Below are 14,917 nucleotides of genomic sequence, written 5' to 3'. Positions count from 1 at the left end.
TTAAAATTTTTAATTGGCCAATATCTAAGCGCAATCAATGTCCAAACTTTCATATGAATAATATTTAGCTCGCATAACGTATTCGTATCAGCTAAGTTTTCCCATTCACGTTACGGGACATAAGGCCGTCTCTACATTGGAACGGTAATTTATAAATGCTAAAAATAAAATCTATACTTTTATATTCATTCTTTGTAAAGCGAAAATCAAAAACTCTAAAGTAAAAGACACATCCATTTTTGTTAGATTTCATTAAATCTTGTAAAAAAAAATTATTATACCTATTTGTTTTCTCTGTATTTGTCTATTAAATTAAAGTCTTATTCAATGTCAACTCTGTTGAACAGTGGTGTAGATAACCCATTTGGATTTGAGCGAATTTCCTTTAAAATTTCTCAAAACTGTATGTAGTAACTCCTTCAGGAATCTGATGACGACGATATCGTGATTTCCGTGTTGTACCGCAAGACGTGCCTACAATATGTGGCAGTAACATCCCGTTGGTCGGACGGTGAAATTGCTGAATATGCTCGCTCTGCTTTTAGAGATTTGTAAATGGATTAAATTTCTTAAAAATAATCAAAAGTATTCTTAAAAAATTTTCGTATGTTTTAAATGAACATGTAAACCTTTTATTTACATAGATAATTTAACTAATATAATAAAAATATTCCTTAAAATATTTTAATTCTAATCTGAAATATAAAAAAAAAACTATACGGTTTTTGGGACTAAGTAGAGGTATTATATTATGTATACAGACATTAGTTGTTCGCGTCAAACAAATACGGTGATACAGCGTAATGTGCACAAACCATAAGTATAATTAAGCCTGAAGGGTAGACGTCACCAAACCGGAACAATTACTTTTTCTAATTTACGAGTTGGAAGTTAGCTCGTAGCTGCGAAACTTTGTGATTTATTTAAAGATGTTACATGACTTTCAAATTATATCTTTGGTTCCACATGAACTTATGCTAAGTTTGAGAATGACTTTATTTAACCACTCTGTACCTCAAGTACTCTGTCTATACTGTCTGGTACCTCAAGTTTAAGGTGGATGTTCCGACCGTCCCTCCATACATTTTTGATTACCTCTAAACACTTAACACAGACACTATTTCTTTAAAACTAATCATTTTATCACTTCTCTATAATGAAATGTGTGCGCGTTCGACCTTTTTAATCAATAATTTACAATATTTACTTAGAAAAACAACAGTAAAATACCGGAAAAATTTGACACTTCTACAGTAGTGTGCGTGACTTTTGCCAAGCGAAACACGACATAAAGCACGACATCTAGCGCATAGACTATATACTTATTACAGATCTAGCGCGTCAATGTCTAAACGAAAGGCGATGTTTAGACATAAGACGCGCTAGATGTCGTGCATTCGCGTTCGTTATCTTATACATAATGAGCATAATTCTAATAAATCAAAGTTCTGTGTAAAAATTGAGTAATTTCATTTCCAATCGTTCAAAGAAAATAACAATAAAATAAAATAAAACTAATGACCTTAGAAACTATGTTTTTTTTTGTAAACAATTTATTACTCATTATTGTTCGTCCGTCGTAGGTCTGTAAACTGTATTGTACACTGAAGGTAAATGGTACTGTAGGTACTTTAGTTCGGCGTCGTCGTCGGCTTGATATAAATTACATTCTTGATTTCATTGACACGCGCTATGATTTGCGCGCGGAATTTCTTGTGTTGTGAATTTATTTTTGTATGCTATGCATTTTAATTGATTCAAATTGCAATGTTTCTCTAGTATGCATTTGAGACTATATTGTAAATTGTAATAATTGATCGTGGGTATAGTAATTAATTATTCTAATAACGCAATTAGTAATATATGTATTTTCGGTGGGATTCAAAACAAAAAATTGGCCCGTGATTTTTATGAAATTTCACCACATTGCAAATCACATCAATCATAGTTCATACACATGTATGACGAAAGTGATTAGTATTGTGGCTAACATTGACTCATCAGTTCATCACTGAAACCAGTGATAAATCAGTACCTATATCATATTGTGTTTGAATATTTTTAAACAATGATATAAGTATACAATTATTATAAATCGGTAAACTATCAAAGTAATCACAAACTTGCAAACATTGGTAAAATGTCCAGTAGTTTATGAGCCTATTCATTACAATCAAACAAACAAACAAAGTTTTCCTCTTTATAATATTAGTGTAGACAAACACTATGAATACGATCACGAATGCAAATTCGGGGATTTTCTAATTATTGCTAAATAATAATTGAATTCGTTTTGAAATACTCTATAATTTTTAGTGTATAAATATTAAATAGACATTTATAATGTGGTGCTCATTTTTTTTGTACTGCTAACGCTATTGTAGGTACCTATTTTCGTTGTTTTATTTCAAGTGAACACGGCCATACAATTTTGTCACGAGCCGCCTATGATTGTAGGTACTTTTGTTAGGCTCCTTCGTCGTCCGCGTCGCGTCGGCTCGAAAGTTCTTGATTTCATTGTCACGCGCTATGATTTGCGCGCGGATTTTCTTGTGTTGTGAATTTATTTTTGTATTATTATTATTTTTTATTTTTTTTTTATTTTATTGATTCAAATAAAATATTTCACTAGTATGCATTTGAGACTATATTGTATTATGTATAATTTATCGTAGGTATAGTTATTCTTATAACGCAGTTATATTTTCGGTGGGACAATTTGACCCGTGATTTTTCTGAAATATCACCACGTTGCAAATCACATCAATCATACACACGTATGACGAAAGTATAGTGGCTAACATTGACTCATCAGTTCATCACTGAAACCAGTGATAAATCAGTATATCATATTTTATTGTGTTTGAATATTTTTTAAACAACGATATATACAATATTATTATAAATCGGTAAACTACCAAAGTACTTCCGAATTTTCAGACAGACAAACAAGTAGTTTGAACACGCAGTTTTCTTATACTAGTAGCAAAAATCAAAACCATAATATTATGTTTACCTACTATATTTTACTAAAAGTCGAGTGCGTCGAAATCGTAAATAATAATATAATGTTTTTCACCTTCCTGGTTATTTTCCCATAGTAAATAGTGTTTTAGGTTTGTTGTTGTAGGTAGGAATAATAATAATTATTCTTACTTGTTGGTTATGAAATGTATATTGAAATAATTTACTTTTACAAATCATTAGTGATATTAGTTTTGAGTGAAAATGCTTGGATCAGCATAATATTATATGGTACTTCAAATACATGTTTTGATAAAAAAACAATAGTGTAATAAAATAAAACTGCGTTTTATTGTAATCAATGTTGACAGTTTTAAATTCCAAAATTATTGATCAATAAAATAGTTTACACCAACAAATATAACTTTTATTTTTATAACCATCGTTCATAATATAAACCGTAGCAGGTGGCGTTTTGAAGTTCTGTCTACTCATACAGAAAAATGGAAAACTTGTTTTTTTTGTAAACAATTTATTACTCATTATTGTTGTTTGGCTGTGTGTTTAGCAACTCGAAGCGTGGTCGTCCGTCGTAGGTACTTTTGTTCGGCGTCGCGTCGTCGCTCGTCCGCGTCGGCTTGATATAAAACATTCTTGATTTCATTGACACGCGCTATGATTTGCGCGCGGAATTTCTTGTGTTGTGAATTTATTTTTGTACGCTATGCATTTTAATTGAATCAAATTGCAATATTTCTCTAGTATGCATTTGAGACTATATTGTTATAATTGATCGTGGGTAGGTATAGTAATTAATTATTCTAATAACGCAATTATATTTTCGGTGGGATTCAAAACAAAAAATTGGCCCGTGATTTTTATGAAATTTCACCACATTGCAAATTATATATTATACAATTACAATTACAATTATTATAAATCGGTAAACTATCAAAGTAATCACAAACTTGCAAAATATGCTTTTCCGAATTTTCAGACAGACACACAATTTTATTAGTTTGTTTTAGCAAAGTAGGTACCTATACCTATACGCTTACGTCGCGCGTCGCGTCGCGTCGTCGAAAACGGTGCGCCCAGAAACAAACATACCTACCTAATTCAGTTACAATCCTTTTTTTGTTCCGTAATATATTATACGATTTTTTTTATTCGTCGGCCAGTTCTACTAGGTATAAAAAGATAAAATTGAAATATAATTATTGTAGCGACAGCCATATGTTACTATGTTTTCGTAAATATGTTTTTCACCTTCCTGGTTATTTTCACATAATCTTATATATATATAAATGAATCGCAAAATGTGTTGGTAAGCGCATAATTCGAGAACGGCTGAACCGATTTCGATAATTCTTTTTTTATTATATTCCTTGAAGTACGAGGATGGTTCTTATGTAGAGAAAACGTAAACATGTACCACGGGCGAAGCCGGGGCGGACCGCTAGTCTAATATAAAAATGAATCGCAAAATGTGTTGGTAAGCGCATAACTCGAGAACGGCTGAACCGATTTCGATAATTCTTTTTTTATTATATTCCTTGAAGTACGAGGATGGTTCTTACTTCTTATGGAGAGAAAACGTAAACATGTACCACGGGCGAAGCCGGGGCGGACCGCTAGTAAATAATAAAATAATAAATAGTGTATTAGATTTGTTATTGTATCTTGTGTCTTGTTGGGAAATGTTCAAATACCTACCTATTGAAATAATTTACTGTTACAAATCATTAGTGTTATTAGGTAGTTTTGAGTGAATAGGCATGGATCAGAAATTCAGAATATAATATGCTACTAACTACTCAAATACATACACGCCAAACTTGTTTTACATTCACGCCATCTAGAGTTCAATCTTTATCATTTTTGTATACGTCTGTGTGTGTAAACGACCCTGTATGCAATGACAGATGTTAAAACGCATGGTTTTACCGAATTGGGTGGATTTTAAGGCAATGATATGACATATTTAAATAAAATATAATATTCAGTAATCGCCATGACTATTCCTACGACCTTAATCTTTTCCAATTACGCAAAAACTCAAATAAACTAGAAATGTAGAATTCAGCGCCATCTAGCGGGACATTGGCTGGGAACAGATCGTAGCAATCACCTTAACTGTTAGATTGGGCTAATCAGAAATGGACAATGTTGATAATAGTTTAACAATGATAAATGCTCTGCGTTATGCGTCTCAAATGACACTTAAGCATGTTTTTCTTTCCAAACAAGCCAAAGAAGCACTAAAACTTGTACAAATTATAAAGGAATTTAAACCTTCATAAGTATTCCGTGTAAAGTAATCCGTACATTAATAGACCTACCCCACGAAATATTAGTATCGATTTGACATTCGAGTCAGCGTTCTCGAGTTACAGACGACCAGACAAACACGCCACCCTCGTAAACGGTATCTCAAGGATTTGCAGTGATTTCTATTCATCGACGTAAGCGCTTTTAAAAGGTAACCATTTGTGTATAGAGCACCTACTGGCACTCTGAATAAATATGTTTGTTAATAGTAGATTTAAGAGTATCGACAGAATCATACACACATCATACATAATATTTACTAGCTTCCGCCCGCGACTCCGTCCGCGCGGAAAAATTAAGAAAAATTAAGATTTATTTTTTTCTACGTATTTTTCCGGGATAAAGATTAAAAAGTATCCTATTTTATGCCCAGGATAATAAGGTATAATTATACCAAGTTTCATCGAAATCGAACCGTTAGTTTTCACGTGATGCCTGAACATACAGACAGACAGACAGACAGACAGACAGACAAAAATTTTTTTAATCACATATTTGGGCTTGGTATCGATCAGTAACACCCCCTGCTATTTATTTTTTCAATATTTTCAATGTACAGAACTGACCCTTCTACAGATTTATTATATGTATAGATTTATACTTTTAAGGCAATGTCTATCATTTAATTTAATAGCTATTATTTTGCAGGAATTTTTAACACTATGAAACTGCTATTATTATATATATGTTTACCATTTGACGAATATAGGATTCATTATTTTAAATTATTAGGTACATAATATAAAATAAATATATTAGGATGTGGTTCTATTTACTTTTGAGCTTCACAATATTTATTACATATTTACCAATTCAAATCCGATGCAGGGATAATTTTATAACCTTAATAAAAATTCACGATCCTACATGATAAAATACGATGAAATAAACAATCCATTATATAATTCGCTGATTACGCACGTTTAATCAGACTAATGAAGAGCACTCGAGATGATTGCGAATACTCATAATAAAATATAAACGATTATCGAGTGCGATAACAAATATGTGCATCGCAATCGAGATGTAATCGAGTCTCGTTCAATGGTACTTATTTTATTTACGAGTTAAATAGTCGCGCTGATATCATATTTTCTGTTTGTTTGCGATGAATTTTATTTTATTTCTTACTAGCTTACCGCCCGCGGCTTCGCCCGCTTTGTCTAAAACCTAATAAATTACATAAAACTAAAACTAAAACCTTCCTCTTGAATCACTCTACCTATTAAAAGAAAAACCGCATCAAAATCCGTTGCGTAGTTTTAAAGATTTAAGCATACAAAGGGACATAGGGATATAGGGACAGAGAAAGCAACTTTGTTTTGTACTATGTAGTATGTAGTGATACAAAGGTCGCGTATATAATAGTTTAGGCCATACTAATAAATTTAATTTCAGCCCATAGCCTATTAATAATTAAGTTATGACTTATAACCGATATGTTACTAAAGTTAATATTTACTATCTCGAATGCTAAACTACTTGTAATAAACCCTTGCATAAAGTTGGTCGTTAACTCTGTAAAATTATATCTCACTCGACATATTTGCGTAATGTATGTGGAATTATCGTCGGCCGTCGCCTCCTGACATAGAAATGTTAAAATAATAGTTAAATGGGATAAGAAGTAGGCACGCGCTTGCAGAACTCCAGCTCTACTAATGGACGTGCGCCTTTTCGCATGGTCCAAGTTACTAGCTTTTATTTAGACGAATAAATTAAGTTTGTTGCATCATGATAGATTCTTACATAAAATACACGTATAAATAGTTTTAAGTAGCAGGTAAGCGGAACCATTTTCAACTTTCAAAAATTTTAAAACTCACAAAGATCCATTTGTGATGTGCGCGTGCGGATGATTCCCTATTCCTATAAACGTTTTATTTTCGCCATAAAATGTAGCTGTTTCTAAGGTTTAATCTAAGTCTAGGCTATACATCACTTATTCATGCACACTTTATGAATAAAAACTCACAATACTTTCAATTTTTGTGATGAGTTCATATATTTTTATTTTTACTGTTGCTATCCGAAAATTAAGCTCGCTACCGTCTACACCGTGTTCCACAAAATTACAGAGCACTTCAAAAATGGTTTTCGATGTACAAAGCGGAGAAGCTTCGCTGTTCCGCGTTCGCTTCGCGTTCGAGGGCACTCCATATCACTTTGTAGCTCCGCCTTACCACGCCACCGCACTGCAATAAGTTCCGTGCTTACAAATATTATCGACTGAAACTATTCACGACGAATTTTACCAAGAATGTTACATTTGTAACGATTTGTAAATTTCATATAACATTTTTAAATTCATAGAATTTTGGTATTTGGTCGATATAAGCCGATATCGACTTGTAGATTATATACCTTTGTACTGATCTGTACAAATCTAGTGTACTTTTTTTATTAATTGCTTGTTTTTTTTATTGGGATTCGCAAATATTAAAATGGGTGTGTTGTCTTTTCAAAACTCTGTGATTGGCTGTTATTTTTTATGAAAAATAAATTTATATGCAGATAATTATATTTTGTATTAACTAAAAATCCTACGTAGGTACCTCGTGGTATGAGAGCTACACACTAATCTCACCACCGAGGAAGCGGTAATGTGCTGCCGGGTGAGTTTCCAGAGAGTAGATTACTTTTGTGACACCTGGCTTTATATTTGAGGAGGGACTTATTAAGGAAAATTTCGTAGAAATGGCCTTATCAAATTAAAAATTTTGATACTTCGGATATTACATGAATTCTTAAGTGACGAAAATGTTTATGTCGCTTTCTGACCTATAAGATATCTGTATAGTAAATTAATAAAAAAAAAAATAACTTAATAACAAAACAATGTGATATTTGAAATTTTAGTTATATATTACGATAAGAATATATAAATAATCTCAGCCTATCTACTATAACTGTGCAGCTGATGTTTGAATAGCCGTGAACCCAATTCAATAAATCCTTAGAATTGTATGTAATTCAATTTATTTGCTCCTGTCGCAAACGTTAACCTATACGGGTTGTCAAACTATAATATACTCAGAAATGTTTCAGTTTTCTGCGTACAATAATTTAATCGAAATACATTTTTTTTGTTAACAATAACTAGATGTCAGTAATAAATTGCTAGACTAATCATCAAATGATTCCTGTTATCTTTGCAAATAAAGTGAATGAATGAAATAAATTTTACCGCTTGAGAAACCTAGAGGGCATAATGAGAGACAGATGTAATAAAACTTAAATACCTTTCTGTCCCTAATTTTATTTATGGAAGCAATTTAATGGAAATTACAGAGAATAAGGTTGATAGTCAATTCATTTAATTAAAAATTATACCCTTGTACTTTACATGAGCCCGTTTTTATACACATTTGGGAGAACAAGCTTTTAAGCTATACAAGTGGATGTAAATATTATTAAATTTCTATAAAATTATAATGGGATTTTTTTGAAATGTGTGTGTAATGAATGATTTTTAATATTTTGTTAATATTACAAAGTTCTTAATCGGTCAGGTTTTCGTTCAATTAAGTAGATCTGTCCTGTTTAGCTTTCTCTTCATTCCCTATCGAATTTCGAAACATTCAATAGCGTTGCGTGACTGAGTAGCAAACGAACACAATTAGCTCAAATGCCTTCCCATTTCAAATATTAGTAGTGATATAATGGCCCGATACTGAAACATTTAAAGGCTTAATTGAATAAGAGTGTAAGGTGGGCATCGGTGTAATGGACGTCATCTCAGCTGGAATCTGGATGGCTGAAGGTTGACGGGCGAGGCAGACGCTCGTTAAGATGAAATGTAGCGAATTTTGCGGTTTTAATTAAAGATACGTTTCATGGATGCTTCCCGTTAGCCCGACAGTAAGTGAATGTACAATTCATTGTGCTAAATTAGTTGTTCCGTAACAACATCCTTAAGCATGAAAGTATTGGAGATTTGTACATTTAAAATGTGTTTCGTAGAATTGTTTTAAGAGAATTTAGTTTAACGATCATAGGAATATCTTTTGAAAGCTACAATCATTGGGCCCATCGTTTTGCCTAAAATTTTACAATCTATTCTCATTATTTGTTATGCAGAAAATTTCTAGTACATATTGCCCCGATATTTTGCACGTGCATGAGTTGTTTAGAAAATCGTTATTTTCAGACATAGAAAAACGAAAGCATTTGCGGGCCGTAGAACCTGCAGTTGTAAAGCCATTACTTCCCTTGAAGATTGTAATAGCAGCGTAAGAAGGAATTCATGACACTATGTGCAGGGAATCGTCATACATTCGTCAGCAGGCGCGAATGTCAAGAGATGCTTCGTTAGTGTTTGTTTTCGTAACATTTTGCGAGCTTCTTTGTTCCTTTCTGCTCTCAAAACTCGCAGTATTTAGGTCTCACACTTCGTTGTTATGCCAGAATTTTAATGTACCTTGTGTTTGTACTTTGTAGAGCCCGGGGCATTATAAAAGCTCTAATGACAAAGAGCACGCCTTAGGAGCCGATACTAGCATGTTATATTTTTGAGTCAGTATTCTTCTGTATTTATAGCCACATTTTATTTTTGTGTTACTTTATAGATTTAATAAGGAAATAACTTTTTATCCTGTTATATTTATTGTCTGCAGTTATATATATCAAATTATAAACTCAAACATTGCTTAGTATGAATGTTAAAAAAGTTACGTTAGATTCGGTCGGTCATAATTCAAGATGTGTATTTATCCACATAACGTAGGTACAGCCCTGGGTATGTATGTGATTTGTATTTGGGAAGCCTTTTCTGCTTAGTCATCAGCACTATATAGCTGCTTTCAGTCTATATACACATGGAAAGTGTTTTATCAGATCTTCAGCATAATTCAATTGTTGTTCATTACAGTGCGACGAGGTCGGAGTCGGTTTGCATATAAATGTGAGTTAGTTGCCCGTTCGTTCAGATATTGCGACCTCAATGCTGTGCGCCAGCGGTATCACATTTTTAATAAAATATTCTCAGTGAGATTAAATTCCGTTAGTTGATGAAATGCTTCAAGACAGTGATCGCGGAGACAGGCTTACTTTGAATACTCGATTGAAAATAATATGTAATATTAAAAAAGTGGTAAGCGGTAAAATGAATCGGTTTATACGTTAAGAAGGATTAGACAGAATGTTTCTTGTGAAAGAAACATTCTATGAAACTATGAAGTTTCAGAAAAATTAATATATTAATTTTAATGTTTCTCATGAAGGGAGATAATATATTTGATAATTATTTAATTATTTTTACTTTATTTGAATATCTTTGATGATCTTTAATGTTTAAACTGTAAGGTATGTTTATATAAGCTGTTATTATGAATGTAAGCCGTTAAACACACGGTAGCGGGGCTGTGGGCAGGTCGGTGCACAATATTCGCTCTCGAGACAATGCTGTCGGCAGTTTGCGATGCTCAGCATAAGCACTTATACTAACAAATTTTAATAATAGAGGCTTGGAAGTATCACGAATGAGTTTGGAATTTATATAAGTATAGATAAGTACCATTTGGGGCCAAAGTATGCAGACTGCTCCTCGTTGTATGAAATTGAATTTTTATTGAACCTAACACAAGTCGATTATTTACTTAGATCATTAAGTAATTACTATACAATCTTGATTCAATACCTACTGTTCAATTATATCTCGTTAACATTTTTTTCGCAAATTCTGCAAGTTTAAATGTAATAACTAATAATGTAAACTGGAAATTTAATAGTATTTCTGTATTGTCAGCAGGAAAGTGGACACGCAGTGCCGGTTCTAGTGGTGGTCGCGCTTTCCGGGGTCAAGGTATGCGACCCCGAAGATCAGGTCAGTGGCAGTTCTACAGTTTATTATCATTATCTTTATAGAACATTGTAGAGTTTGTTTGTAGCAGATGTACCTAATTCAAGTTTGTTTCACTAGTCGAATTCTTGATTCTTAATGAATTAAATGAAACTACTCTTATTATTGTTTTGAATTTCTACACTGCATTTTCACTCGCCCTTTTCAAAATAATGGGAAAGCACTTAGCACAAGTTGACGCAACATAAATGTACCATTTTTCACACACGACAATATAAGCAAATCAATCTTTGTATGCACAGAGCGTGCGCACAATAACGATAAAGCTACCATAAAATATACATAAAGTATTTGTCTAACTCCACCAAGTTTACCAATGGTTGTGTGCGTAGAGCGTGCGCATGTCGCACGCGCTGCGGCGCATCTCGTACGCGACGTGTGAGGCGGCGCGCGCGCTGTTCGCGTTCGTGGCGCGCGAGCCGCGCTCCGAGCCCGCGCACCAGTACTGCCACGCGTTCGAGACCGACTCGCCCGACCAGGTGAGTGCCGTGTGACGTGTCGCAGTAGTGCAATGTGTACACCACGTGAGTAAGTACACACACACAGCCACACGCTCAAACGCAAGCACACGACAAACGCACGCACACGCGATAGACAAGTAGACTGTTCTAGTATGTATACTGGACAATGTTTAACAATGTGTAAAATTTTAAATCGATCACAAGGTGGGATTCGAACCCGCATCTTTTTGACAAACCGGGGCAGTGCCAAACTCGGCCACCCGTGAATCGACTTCGGCGATGGAATTTCTTCTACTCTTTCGGTTTTAAGTGTCTAACGTTACTTATAAAAAATATTTTAATGGAGCATTTGAATGCTATAAAACTAAATATAAAACGTAGAATGTTTTTTAACGTCAAAATCGCAATAAACAAAAAATAGATAACATTCACAATGTATGTACCAGTTAGCTACTATATTTTCAAATAATTAGATACTAATTATCATGCAGTATGCATAAAGTACCTAAAATATTGCGAATTGAAAATGAAATAGATCCTTGAAACGGAACGCTAATAAAAGCTTCGATAGCAATCTGTGTCGGATCTTGGACCCGGAAAGGCACTCTGACGTATTGCCGCGGTATTGCGCCGGACCACTCCATCGTGTGGCCTATTGCACGCCCGCAAGATACAGGCATTGGCGAGATTCTGCATTATGTATCACTATATTATTAACAATATGAAATACCTACCAGCCTATATTTAATGATGGGTTTCAGGAAACTTTTTCTCAAATTATATCGGTGTGAGGTACGCACTCTTTTACTGTTTGACAATAAGATATTGATTTATATTGGTAAGTGTAAATAAGTAAATTGAACACTATACTATCCAATATCCATATACCATATAAACTGAATATAAGCTAAGAGTTCCTGAAATAACATAACTTGGAGATAATTATTTGGCTTACTGCGAAAAATTCCAAGACCCTTATACAACGGGAAGCTTCCATTACATTTCACGTCTTTGAAATTTTATTTTGATCTACCCAATAGTTGATCAATTTCGTATTAAAACAGTCAGTTATCTTTTCACTTACGCCGTGCAATTTTGTCCTACTTTTCGTTGCACTTGTGGTGTATTCCAGCGAAATTCCGGCAATGTGCAGTTCGTTGAATATCACTCAATACTTATTTATCAACCAAAAATATTCACCTACGAACTTCAATGAGTTCATTTCAATTTTTTAGTACCTATTTCAACAATTTTATGTCGCCATTAGTTCAGTCACGGTCCGCATTTCCCAAAAAAAGATTAATCTATATCCATACTTAATGTTATAAATGCGAAAGTAACTCTGTCTGTCTGTCTGTTACTCAATCACGCTTAAACTACTGAACCAATTTTCATGAAATTTGGTATGGAGATATTTTGATACCCGAGAAAGGAAGAACTTTTTATTCCGGGAAAATGACGCAATCCTAGATATCCCACGGGAACGGGAACTATGCGGGTTTTTCTTTGACTGCGCGGGCGAAGCCGCGGGCGGAAACCTAGTATTTTATAGACGTGAAAGCTAAACGTGATGTGCCGTCCTACGACATATAGGAAAATGAAAAAATTATAAATAACCCTCAACTTGACACAAATGGTATGTATAATGTGGTGACACGAAAATCGTGATTATCTGTATGTGTGTCATTGCGCTGCTACGGCCTTGCGGAGGCTGCATTCCAATAACTGAACAACTGCACGGCTTGTTTAGATAATCCCACACGAATGCGTGTTTGTTCATTAGAAACAACGATAACAGCAGCTTTTAAACGTGTTTATTATTTACGACGATTAATGAATATAACAACTATATTATTAGAACACTCTGACTTTCGTATACCCCGTTATTTACAATTAGGATTGGGTCGGATAACAACTTACTTAAGCTTACAAGATCAATCAAAGTGATTTCATAACGACAAACTCTTTAGTAGAAGCAAGTGGACCAATCTTGTGTAGTAGTTTTATACTCGGACGCGAGTTTAGCCAAAAAGATGAGTGAACTGTAAGGCGACGAGCACGTATGTGCTCATGAGGTTGAGGAACACGAGCGACAGGCGCACGTCGATGGAGTACAGCCGCCACACGCGGAACTCGAACGGCCGCAGCTCCAGGAACCTCACCACGTCCGTTATCTTGTCGCGCACACACTCCTCTGGAAATTAGGGAACGTATTCAATATGATTCGAGTTAAATGTTTGAGTTTGCAATTCTCCATTTTAACCAATTCTTAGCAAAGTTTTTAAAGGAGGCTAATGCCTGAATATAATAATCAAAATTGCCTCCATTTTTTTGCCCAGACAATTAATAGAACATACTTGCATTGCTTTTTATCGATTTTCATTTTAATGGATAGTTTTTTTATTGTTATTTTATTTAAAATGTACATACCTTCAGAGTTTCGATATATTTCGAGGAGTGTTTTTTTAAGTTTATCAACTTCATTTTTAGTTAGTTCTAACAAAATACAAGGTAGCAAAAATATAATAATGAAGGATGACGCTTCTACTGCTACGATCCATTTTACCTAAAATGAGTGAACTCATATGTATAGGATAAGTACATATTATTAAATATAACTATTACAACTTTCATTGTGTAGGTATATGAAGTAATTTTAACCTCATTATGTAAACTGAATTGTTTGGTCAACAATTACTACCTGTTTGTTTTTGTTAAATGATATTCCTACTGTTACTACCAAAACGAAGTACATTGCAAAGGTGAAGTCACGAAAATTCTGAAACCAATAATACACATGCTAACTCGTGCTTTAAGATACAAGTATAACATAGAATAATGATAATGTATACTAAAATTGTTTAATACAGTCAAGCAAATTCTTTATTTGTATATTCGGATCAAAGTGTTTTACCATTATCCTGAAAATTAACCCAGTTGCATTCAAATTTTCCAATAGATCCTTATATATATCGGCATGCTCGTTAATCATTGCGATCTTGTCGGCTGCTTTTTGGATTTTTGTTTCAAATGATAATCGGAGACTTTTCATTCCATTATAAGTCAGCTGGAATGGTATGGACCTGCTCAGATTGTGGAATAATTGACCCATCTTATACATACTCCATACCACATTTATTGTTTTCAAATATTCCACAGGCACAAACTTATGATCTATAAAGTTCCACAGGCTATTCAGTTTTTCTATCATTAAGATGATTAAACTGTAGATTATAATAAAATCTGTTCCGCTCATCTTTTTTTCTCCTATCCTGGTTTCCAATAGTATACTCGATCGTAA

The 14,917-nt window shown here is 33.8% G+C and overlaps 1 protein-coding gene across 1 annotated transcript in view; it reads left to right on the top strand.

The window, feature by feature from the left end:
• The window catches only part of LOC123693266, a gene marked incomplete at its 3' end in the record, with an annotated part of 88,544 nt that overhangs the window by 29,301 nt on the left and 44,326 nt on the right, over nt 1-14,917 (top strand). Inside the window, exons 3-4 of the mRNA XM_045638273.1 lie at nt 11,042-11,119; nt 11,488-11,634. Of these exons, the coding sequence (XP_045494229.1) occupies nt 11,042-11,119; nt 11,488-11,634 (225 nt within the window). The remainder of the gene's footprint in view (nt 1-11,041; nt 11,120-11,487; nt 11,635-14,917) is intronic.

This window comes from Colias croceus, chromosome 7, assembly GCF_905220415.1.
Source record: "Colias croceus chromosome 7, ilColCroc2.1".
NCBI classification, from domain to species: domain Eukaryota; kingdom Metazoa; phylum Arthropoda; class Insecta; order Lepidoptera; family Pieridae; genus Colias; species Colias croceus.
Note: the sequence above shows the minus strand (reverse complement) of the source record. Positions and strands in the feature narration are given on the sequence as shown.